Raw genomic sequence first — 12,394 nt, 5'->3', positions numbered from 1 at the left:
TGCTCTCTGCTTCCTCTGACAAAAAAAAAGGGGGGGGGGGTGAAGAACAAACCTAGTTTTGACTTTTGCGGATCATGGAACTCATATGATAAGCTTAAATGCTTGAAGTAATTTTAATTATACATCCAGAATGTTTATTACATCAATAAATCACCAAGGAAAATTAGTAGTGATTATTATTCAGGACTTATTTTTTAATAGCATGTCACCTGGATGGAAAATTCAATTTGCAAATTTTCTGAAAGTTTGCATTTGTAATAGAACTCATGTTTTTCCCCCTCTTAGGCCAGGCTGGATCCTAGAACTGCACCAGAAAAGTCATTTTCAAATATTCCTCCCAGTCTCGAAAAACCTCTGATATTACAATTTCTGAAAAATTACACCGTTTGGAATTCCTTCTGGAGCATTCGGGCAACATGTGGTTAACATTCACTCTTTTCTAGATATCCATGATAGATACAGTGCCACCAAACTATCCTAAATCTCCACGAAAGAGCGAAAGTGAACCAAACTAAGATTTACTTGTGCAAATCCCTTCAGAATTTGCAACGTCAGTGTGTTTTTTCAAAAGAGGAATTGTCAATAACAACTTTGCTGGTACAAGCCAAAGATACTACAGCAGCCTTAAAATCTAACCAACAGGAAGAGGTATGACAGGAATTAGAGACCCCTAACCTCTGAAAAGCCACTAAAAAAGCTGAGTATTTGCCACAGTAGCACTAAACGGAAGACCTTGCATCATTACCAAAGTCGGCGGAGGAGCTGCCGTTACTGGAACTGGCGTCGGTACTCCGTTGAAGTACGACGTTGGACTCACGGGTGGCGATGGGTACGGCCAGTAGAACAACGGTGGATATCCGTACGCTGCCGTCCGTGTGGCGATTGGTGCCACCGCCGGTATCACCTGCGGGGGCTGGCCGTAAGGATACGCACTATACGGCGGGGGCATTATACTCCCTCCTGTGGAAAGCAAAAAGAGCAGTTTTATTACATCTGTCCAGTAGTATTACTGGAAAGAAAAATATCATTGGCTAAGTATAGGGGAAATTCTGTAAAATAATGGGATTAAAAAACTTTTGAAAATAATGAAAAACCTCCAATGTAACAATTGCACACACACTCAGCTAGCCTGGAAAAAGCAAATTGAGGATAGCTGTGCTTGGGACTTACTCTATTAGATGCATTTTAAATGCTTATATTACGAGTTAGCAGGTTAACTATTGAATTGGCGTTACTGCCATAAAATGCTGTTTAGAACATGATTTTTCTGATGGCAATATTTAGTATATTGCACAGATTAAACTGGTATTCTTTTACACTGAAGAAAAATTACTCAAATGTAATAATCCCAAAAACATAAAATTATTAATCTTTCAGGGAATTAACGTTGCAGTAAGAAATTGAAAGAGTGCAGTGGAACCTTGATTTTACATTTTTCAGGGGGTCCAAGCTGAAAAAACTTAAAATGCAAGAAAATGTCAAATCTAGGAAAACTTTATAACACTTTGCTATGTTGGGACGATAAAGATTGAATGTGTAATGTGGGGAAATTTAAAATCCAAAAATGTAAAATCAGGGTTTGACTGTAATCACTTATCACTTTTGTGTCTCTCTCCTTGATTTTGGTGGCTACAGACATCCTCTTAGGAACTTCTGTTATACTATTGCTTGGAGGACTTCTGCAGTGTATTGTTGTCACATGCTTGTGTACGGGTGACATCTACTGCAGTGTGTGTGTGCTTTTGATACTTAATGTGTGCCATGATGCACTTCGAACATGAATTAACGACAGACCACTTGGATATCTCTACTGCAACAGACGACACCGTGGACGAGCAGGCAACAACAGTCCGCCTAGCAGTATGCTGCATAATACACGATAGAAACCCACCAAGCAATAATATAACAAGTTCCATAGAGTATGGTAGAGAAAAAAAAACTATGGGTAAGAGTACTTTCTTCAATTATATTAATAAATAAAATTGTCTTCAGCACGTCAATGAAGTTGTAATTTTTAATAGTTTTACACTGCTATTCTACTCTTCAGACTAACCACAATGAGAATGAGTAGATGAAATTTATGATGAGAGACTCACGAAGAACACCCATGCCTCGGTCAGGATTCAAACCCAGTACCCCTGGTATTATAGTGTGCCACTACAGATGTTGGTGGGCAAGGACTTGAACGAAGGAAAGTGCTGCAACCCAATACACACTTCTACTCATGAAATAATCTGTTCTCCGTTCCCCATTTAATATTATATGGGTTTAGATGAAGTTACACAAAAGGGCATGGAATATCATTATCGTCAGTGCATGTAACTCAAATAGTACTTGTGGGAAGGATTGCCAATCATACGTTCCACAAAAAGTATGGCATCACAAAATATGGGAAAATAATGCACTCGAGCTAATACATTCAGTTTTGCACACTTATTTGGTTTATTTATTTAATTCAAAACTTGGAAGTTGACTAGTATGTTCGAAAGAATGTTGTGGTGTCTATGGGAAGGGAAAATACTATTATTTTTTAGTTACACAGCAAATTTTAAGAGAATTAATAATGTGGAAGCCTGTTAATATATTTTCTCAAATTAAAAATTCCAGCTGAAATATAGAAAAATTATGATACCTATATAATATACAGGGTGTTCCATTCAAATCTCCCACATTTCAATTCATCATTGTTAAAAGGTTATGAAACCTAATGGAATGCAAGTGGTACTAGACGAAAAAGAAACTACAAGAATTTTATTGCATGAAGCATATTCCATATTCTCTGCTACCAGAATACAGATTGTGCACACAATCGCCATTGTGCTTTATGCAATTGTGGCGCTGCATATTGAGAGAACAGCGAACTTCAAGGTCATGCAATAAAATTATTTGAGTTTCTCTTGCATCTAGTAGCACTCTTTTTCAATTATATTTCATAATCTTTTAGCAATGATAAATTGAAATGTGGGAGGTTTGAACAGAACACGCTGTATAGATTTAAAAATTTTAAAAAAAATATTTATTAACTGAATTATTCTTTTACATGTACTATCAATTACCGAAAACATTATCAGAAATACTTATGGTCTTAACGTCAATAGTTAACCGCTGACTCATAACCAATTTCCACTATACTTAACCATTCTCACCAACTACCACTACAGAGATCCCGTAAACCAGCCGTAACCACCCTGACAGCCAAACCTGTTAGACAACCATTTTAGCATGAAAAAATAATTTTAATTCCCCAAGAAAAGTCTTTAGAAGATTAAAGAAGATATATATATTCCCTTAGCAGTTTTATTTCAATTTCCCAAGTTAAAAAAAAGTGCATTCACCCATTGCGAGTGACAACCCAGGCACTATTTATAGGCAGTTAAGAACAGTACACCTTTTTCTTTAAATTGTTTCCCATTTATTTAAAAAAAAAATATATAGAAAAGTGCATATTTATTTCCATACAAAGCACTCATGCTGCTTGTGAAAGGAAAAAAAAGCTACAACCATAAGCACCACATCCAAACATTCGCAAGCACTATGCTACAGAGTCAAAGATCCGCCTACCTTGATTTCCACGTACAAGGGTGTATTTTTTTTTTGTTTTTTTTTAAAGACTCAGGATAGGAACAAATATAAGTACCCAACCATGAAACCTCTGTGAATAAATTTCAAATGAAAGTTTATTTTCTCCATAATACAAAAAAAATACATGACTACCTCATAGCCCTCGCTAGAAGACATCATGTATTGCAAGGAAGTAGTCGTGCAGGGCGACATGAAAATATTGGTGGGGAGAACTGATATAAGTACTATGATCGCATTGCACCGGCCGAGATCAGCACATATATTGCTTCAATGTTTACTTTGAAATAAAAAGTGCTTCGTGCCCAAAAAATGTGGACAAAACTTCGGGGAAAAAACAAAAAAAGTTTCGGTGCTAAAGCGTTGTTCAAGGTATGTTCAATCTGTCCCTACTGGCAATATATATAGAACTGTCAACTTTTTTCTTGGCACCCTGCAGGCTAGAATGGACCATACAGACACTTTACTTGCTCTAGCGAGTGCTAGGGTTGCTTTTGCATCTAGTTCTGCCTACATTACAAAGCTACAATAAAAAATAAAAATAAGTAGGGGAACCAATTAAGACAAGGTGAGAAAAAATAAACTTCACATATAGTGGAAGCAGAAATCAACAAGACAAAGATACATAAATTCGAGTTAGGTTCTTTTCCATTCTATCTTATCATACACAAGTAACAAAATTGGCAGACCCATCAAAAAAAGCTCACATTTATAAAATAAAAAAAAAGAAATTATTGGTCCCAGTTATTACAACCATGTTCAGAACACCCGGACATGAAAAAAAAAAAGAAAGAGTAAATTTGCCACTAAAGTAATCTCTCTTCCCATTCCGCAAGACCGCAGCCTTCAACCCACACACACACTATGCTACCAGCACCAAATTGTGGGCCCAAAAGTCTTTCAACACACAATAAATGCTTCAACCTTACAAGTTAGCAGTTTGTGAGATGAGATGTAAGGATAGTGAACACCAATGTCCAAAAAAAGTTTGTGGGGGGTCTGAACACCATTCTTCGGAGAAAGTCACTTTTTTTGTTACATATAAAGCAACAACATTAACTAGCATTATTAAAGACTAAACTCTAATTCATTATTGAACACAAACATAGCAAAGAGCAAAAACAAGATTCTTCTGTACACAAAAATTCACTATATAAAAGTATATACAGGCAATATCAAGAAAAAAAATAGCGAAAACAATATATATAAACTCTCTTTCTCTATATATATAGTAACAAAGTTCTTGTCATGATTATTATTAATATTAGGTTAAAAAAGAAATCCATTCACAGTCTCATGCATGACTACTAAAGCCGCAACAAAAGTTTTGCACATACACTGACCTCAGGTGTCCATTCGTAAAGTTCATCGATTCTGTAAGTAATATATATATCAAGTCACTTCTGGGCAAGCACATACCTCTCCACCACTGATCTACATGGTAGGGTAAAACTGTGCAGCTTGATAAGCCACTGTAGGATGGGGTAATGCAGTCTGATAAGCTTGCTGCCACTGACGTTTGACTCCGTTGTGAGCTTCCGTGGGAAACGCCTGTTCCCAGGATCGCTTTATGCCCATCTGGGCAGCCGCCGCGGCGGCAGAAGAGACCATCGGAATTACATTGTGAGCAGCTTGGAACGTCTGCGGGGGTTTCTGAAACTGCGTCTGATTGACCCCAGGCTGAGCAGCCGCTTGCGCTGCGTGGGATTGCGACACCAAGGAAGTTGAGAAACGTGGAGGAACGTTGAGAAAGAAGACGCCGGGCGTCTGCGGGATGCTCGGCATGGCAGGGAAAGGTGATGCGGGAATCATGGGAGTGTAGGGTGCCGGAGCGGGAATCGGCGTCGCAGTCGGCGGCAAGGTCTTGACGGTGGTCTGAGTGGCTGCAGACACGGGAGTCACGACCGGCTGTGGAGTCGTGGCGGCAAGAGAAACAGGCGTTGCCGTCGTGCCGTTGATTTCCCAGCTTGGCATGGCAGCAAACTGCGCAGGCTGCTTTACCCCTTGTTGAGCTAACCCCATGAACCACAAGCTTTCCTGGGACTGTCTGAGAGCTAAATTTTGTGCAGCTATTGCTTGGACTTGAGCTTGAGCCTGAGCTTGAGCTTGCGCCTGAACTTGCACCTGATCCCAAGAAGGAGGCAACATACCCGGTGACATTAAAGCCTTCTGTGCAGGTATGCCCCCTGTGAGCACTACGTTCATATCTTCTCCTGAGCACTGAAAGACTTCAATGTAGCGCTGTTTCTTTCCAAATATCATGTAGCGATGATGCTTCTGCTGAGCTGCCAAGTATGCATTCTGTTCAGAGTCCATTTGGATGAATGCTTCACCCGACGGTTGTCCCTAAAATGTAATTTAACTTCTTGTAGTTCCCCTTTATGGTTAGGCTCCACATAGCTACTAGTTTCAAATGTAAAATCTAGATCATGCATTATGCTCCTTAAGGCTCAGCTCGACCTGTCGCTGACACCAGCAAAGCTGTTCGCTAATTTCTCCTCTCGAAAAACTACTATGATATTCGAAATTCTCTGCTTAATTCCTTCTAGAGCATCCACATGAAACCACATGAACGGTTTGCTTTTGCTAGACTGTCCTCGCATCATCCAAAGATCCAGCCGAGCCTTAAAGAGGTATTGGGGAGCTTTCAAACTGAAGAGACAAGCCTGAGTGATAATATGATTAAATCAATGAAGGGACACACATTGACGCAGCGAAGTCATTTGGCATTGCAAAGTGATCACGAAGGTATGACTTTCATTACAGTAACAGCAGTTAGGAAACAGAAATATGTGTATCGTACATCAATGTATAAAGACTAGATTCTGGAGAATAATTGGATAGTTTACTAGGCACGTAACTAGAAATATGTTTCTGGTAGGTGGGGGGTCCGAACCAAGTGTCTCAGGAATAATAATAATGTTAAAATTAAAATAATTACATTAAATCAAATTAATACAAATTACAATACATAAAGTAATATTATACAGGGTTATTATAAATGATGGACCCATTTTCAAAACGTCATAGGTAGGGAAGTACAGATCCAAATTGATCAAGCTATATACCAATGGAAAGAGGAAGGTTCAAAGTTTCTGGTGGGCAGCGGCCGGCGGTGGTGGTTGCGGAAGCGGCCGGTAGAGTTTGCGAGAGGACCATCTCTGTCAGTTGTGAGCGAGATGGCGACCTTGGAGCACAAGGTTTTCTGCATGCTTGAGTTCGCGAAAAGTGAGTCGCAAATTGCAGTGCAGCGGGCATTCCGTACCAAATTCGGTAGCAAACCACCAACTAGGAAAAGCATTAGCCGTTGGTTTCAGCAATTTCAAGCGACTGGAAGTGTGTGCAAAGGAAAAAGCACAGGCCGACCGCGTGTGTCAGAGGACGATGTCCAACGGTGGCCACATTGAACATTTATAACAGTTACAATCATTGTGGTAACAAATTTTGAACCTTCCTCTTTCCATTGGTATATAGCTTGTTCACTTTGGATTTGTACCTCAATAAATATGATGTTTTGAAAATGGGTCCATCATTTATAATAACCCTGTATTATTATTACACGATTCAGTACAAAGACTGTAGCTAAAAAAAGAGATATAACAGCACATATTCATTACGTAGCCTACCTTTAGTTAAGATCGGAATAATTTCCATAAAAACAAGAGCTCTGGCAATGAAATTAATGTAAACTACTCATAGATAAATAATTGAATATTTACCGAATAACAAAAATGATGTCACATGGAGTTGGAGAAAAGTAAGTTTCTGATTTTAAAAAAAGTTCAGAGGAAATACCATCAATTATGCAACAAATACTAATATTTTCATTACTTAATTTGAGTACTTGGTAAGTCTTTCGGAGATCCAGACCCCTGGACCCCTCTAAATACATCCTTCCTGTCCTTCAAAGCCATGATCCCAATATAAACCTAGTCTGCCAATAAATTCAGAGGAAATTATAGAATGGCTAAACAAATATATTTTTCATTATTTAATTTTAGCACTTTATAAATCTTTCGAGGGGTTCCGGACCCCCTAGATACCCCCATCCCAAATACGTCCTTGTTTACTATGGGAACCTTGATATAGTCTTAACACCGACATAGTATTTTGTTTCTTAACTGCTGTCACAGTAACAAACAACCTTCTACAATTAGTTTTCACCATGTAAGATATCTTCATATATTTTTTTAGACTATGGGCCAAAACTCCAATGTTCCAAGAGTTTCAATTTTCATGAGTTTCCTCTAAAAATACCATGTTTTCTTACATTTCCTAATTAACCCTTTATCTGCAAGTAAATAGTAAAATAACTATATATTTACCAGAATCTAATCTTGAGATACACCTCACTATTTTGCTTGCTAACTGCTGTCAATGTAACAAAAGTTATACATTTCAGATATATTTCCAATGCAAAAGGATATGAACAAGCAGATTGAAAGTTTTGTTTTTGGGAACACACATCCAGGACATTGGCTGCTAGTGACTTCACCGCGTAACCAGTCCATTCCAGTGCTTCGAGTTTGTGGTCATGTTTCTTGTTACAACATTGTGAAAATCCTGTGCCATGTGTTACTTGTCATTTCAGTGTGAAAGCTCCCTTATAGGATGATTAACGGAATTCATTTCAACAAAATAAAATTTAACATTCTGAAACAAAGCATCTCATGATTTAACTACAAATCAGGAATAAACGTTACAATTATGAGGCATCGAATCAATGTGGTGATTATTTGAAGCCAAGGGCACAATATGGACAGTTATAGTAACACTCTTGCATGCATCCAATGTGGCTTAAATAAGTGTACATCTGCATATGCAATAAATAGAGGCACATATTTTTGGATAATAAAAAAGCAAAATTTTGGTACAAAAACTGAGTCAATTTCAGGTTCAAAAGCTGTAAATAAAATTAAATTTTGCTGTTATAGTGGTGAAAAGGCGGTATATAAAATGACATTTTGTTTTAAAAAATGTGAACGTAATCCCAAATTTGATTTAAAACCTACACTTACTACACAAAATAAACATATCCCTTCTCATAGCACATTTATGTAGTTACCAGAATATTACATTTATTCTAAAGGGGTAATTTTTGCTTCTCAAATATTTACAGCAGAATTAATCAATTCTGAATTGCATAACTCACAGGATAATTCTTACTTCAGAAAGTGTCGCGTCTGTAAATAAACTCTAAATTTCGTGTTTAAGAGTCTATTCCACATTTTGCGTTCATTTCGCATCATTTCGTGACAAAACAGGGCAGAAAAATGCACGTCACACCTTTCAGAAACATGAAAAATTAACATTACAGTGTGTTATTTCACATTTTGTGTTTTCGTCAAAAATGAAATATGCATGCATCTAGCAATAAATGACCACACCAAAATCGCCCATCTCCAGACAACAAACAGGCACAAAGATATGCAAATAACCCTAAAAATACTAAACCTTCAACAATAAACCTTAAAAAACAGACCTGCACTTTAATAAGGCATCAGAAAACTTTACCAGATATGTGTATATTAACATTCTCATGCTAGTTTATGAAAATAATCATGAAAAAAATTAGTTTCAATTTCACAATTCAATATTCCTTTTAAGTTCTAGGACTTGGCTAATAGAAGTGATATTTTTTTGTACTAAGAGTAGTAGTAAACAAAATACATCATGTTTTCAATGTAAAAACAACTGTTCATGGCTATTTAAAAATAAAATAATTCAAGGATTGTCATCAGCAAGAAAGGATTTGAAACATCAATAGTGCAATTAATCACTAATGAATAATACAATAATAATGATAAAACAAATATTCCCAGTTAAGAATGCTACATAAATTAATTGCTATAAGTTCCAGGACCAAATTTCAAAAGTATGTAGTTACACAAACCCTGAGCGTTTCAGCAATTTTCTTTGGAAATTATATTAAAATGTTACTGTACGGATACAGACAGCACCGGCAGGGTTGGGTGTTTGTGCACCCATTGTATTCAGGTAAGCACCCCCACTTTTCATCTCAAAGTGATCCATTTGTCTATTTTCAGTTATTTCAGTTACAAAATTGGAACGCTACAGTCCAAGCTCTGGCATGTCCACAGAGGAATCCAGTTACAGTAATCCTCTGTATATTTAACTATCAGTTCTTTGATTTATATTGAAAAACAGCAGATTTTTCAAACAGTCAAACTGTTTTCGTACACAGTAGTTATCTTACATAAATTACGTTATGAAACCAAAACTATTGGGTGCCAAAACTATGAGGGTCAGGACAGTTTACTTTTCTTGGTAGACAAGGATTAGCAAGCATTAAGAGGCCACAGCACAGGGGCAAAAAGTGGGGGGGGGGGGGCTGTCCCCCAAATTGTTGCCAAACTATGAGTAATATTTTTTTTCCTGATTCTACTTTTTACTATCTGTTTTGCTTTATGTATTGTTGATTTGTTTCAGGCAAAAAATAAAATGCTGCTCTGTATAGTTAAAGAAAATGCAAAAATTATTTATGTAAAAATATGTACAACCATACTACTAACAAGAATAATAAAATGTATATGTATAAATCTTTTTTTTTTTAAATGAAAACCTTCATAGTAAGCTTCATCCCCTCCACCCAAATTCCAGATTCTGGTGGAGACTTCTGTGAACCTATGGCAGTGGAAGATCACTGACAGACAATGCAAAATAGTACAGAGGAGCGAGACCTGTAGATTTTGAGGGGTGTGTGTGTGTGTGTTTGGCCTGGAAAAAAGTTTATAAATCCTCAGTTTAAGTCAGAAAAGTTGTAAAAGCCATGAAAAACTACCCTGCCGTAAGAAATAAAAGTGGCTCTCTTACCTGTGCGTTGTACACCATGTGGACACCTTGGAATACTATATTTTTGGCATGTTCTCCAAGGAACTCCAGTATATGCTCTACCTGCGCCTCGTACGGCAGTCCTCGTAGCCTTATGCAGTCCTTCCTGGTACCAGACGTTATGATATGTTGTGGCAAGAGTGGAACCGGTACTTGCGGAATCTGGGAGATAAGCGGTTGCTGTTGCTCGTATGTTTTCGGGTCCATAGAACGGTTCAATACCTGCCAGGGCAAGAAAAAAATTATTCTAGACAATTACAAGAAAAATAATTATATATATATATTACAAGGCGCCGTATCCTTAGTGAATGAAGACAGTCTTTGAAATTAATAGGATATAACCATTAAATTGTGCAATGCGGAAATACGAAATTTCAAAATTTCACGTAAGTAAATACAATAAAGTTGTTAAGACACAGAATTTTAACAAAAAATGAGGTCTTGACCAGGACTAACTTGCATGTCTGGCGTACCATGCCATTGCTCCATGAAATGAGACATTAAACCAGCCCTGATTTAGCTTTTATTGTTATAAATCAGTGATACTGCAATTTCAACAATTTGCACAATAAAATACCAGAAAATGCTCTATAAAAATGCAATAATGCCCTAAAAACTACAAAAAATGCTCTCTAAAGTTTCAAATTCTCTTCTACAGCAAACTTACAAATTCATTAATGCATTACAATGCACTGCAATTAACAACATACAAAGGTTGTCAAAGCAAAGTGATTGCCGAGTGTCTCATGACAAAGACTTGAGCATTGAAAAGTTCCGTTCAACTATACCTACACTACAGGAGCTAACTTGAAGTATACTATGTTAACAGCTTGCAATTCCTCTGGCAGTTCTCCAGTAAAAGAATTTTCTCCAGACAAAGCATCAGGAATTGAACGTAGCTTACTATATCCTTCATTTTTGTTCAAAATCAATCATTTTCTTGGCTACTTCCTTTCTCACTTTCCCATGAACATGATTAAGTTACAAGATGCTTTGTTTGGCTTTGAAACTCGCTGAGCAATGTACTGGATTTTCCAAAAAAAAAATGCAAATGCATCAAAATCCCAGCCTGTCATCAGGAGTTTCTAAGGCGATATGATCCTGTGGACAGTAAAGTATTCCACATAAGTTGGACAGTAAAGTATTCCACATAAGTAAAACAGTAAACATAAAACATGTGAAACCAGGGCTCCCTTAGTAACTCAGTTGTTAGCATAGGCAGAGTTCTGGAGGGGCCAGGCCCTCCCAACTTAAAAAAAAAGACTAAAAAAAGAACACATGATTAAGTTCAGTTAGTATATTTTTGTTATGAAGCCATACTGCAAATCTTTGACATTTGGCATGATTGCACATGCGTTAATTTATGCCACAATAGCGGATCCTAGACTATTTGATTGATGTGTACAGTTTGAAGAAAGGAAAACATAAAATGACTGTTGAGTCAACAGTTACTGCTGAGGCATCAAAAGAACTTTTCAATTTAATTTTTCTAAAATTTTTGAAGCTTATTATTGTACCGTAACTTTTTTTAAAGTAATACGAGTATTGTATCAATAAAAAAGTAATGAAATGCAAAATGCAATAATCGTACTGTTTTGCTTCTTTTAAAACTGACAACCAATATACTAATTAATATTTGTTTACTTAAACGAGGAAATTTAACATTTTCAAATCTAAAAGGCCTAGAACTCAGTGTTTTTAAGTTGTTTTTTTTTAATTTCCTGGGGAAGGTCTCCAGACCCCTTATAAGCTAGGGGATGTTCAACAACCCTCAGGTACATCATATGCTTCTCCCAGAGTCTGCCCCCCCCCCCCCCCCAAACTCCACCCATGGTTGTTAGAGAACCTCTTATAGTCGAGCTTGCACTTGTTGTTTAAATTTCTATGTACAGTAGAGCGTCGATTATCCGAAGTAATTGGGGGACATGGGTGTTCGGAAAACTGGTTTGTTCGGATAATCGAA

The 12,394-nt window shown here is 37.2% G+C and overlaps 1 protein-coding gene across 1 annotated transcript in view; it reads right to left on the bottom strand.

Moving 5' to 3' along the window:
* The window catches only part of fus (epithelial splicing regulatory protein fusilli), a 267,610-nt gene that overhangs the window by 14,552 nt on the left and 240,664 nt on the right, over nucleotides 1-12,394 (bottom strand). Inside the window, 4 exon segments of the mRNA XM_083113532.1 lie at nucleotides 676-709; nucleotides 711-960; nucleotides 5,730-5,925; nucleotides 10,414-10,653. Coding sequence (XP_082969658.1) covers nucleotides 676-709; nucleotides 711-960; nucleotides 5,730-5,925; nucleotides 10,414-10,653 — 720 coding nt within the window.

The sequence above is a fragment of the Lepisma saccharinum genome, chromosome 27 (assembly GCF_977018435.1).
Source record: "Lepisma saccharinum chromosome 27, izLepSacc3.1, whole genome shotgun sequence".
Lineage (NCBI taxonomy): Eukaryota > Metazoa > Arthropoda > Insecta > Zygentoma > Lepismatidae > Lepisma > Lepisma saccharinum.
This window is presented reverse-complemented; position numbering and strand designations above follow the sequence as displayed.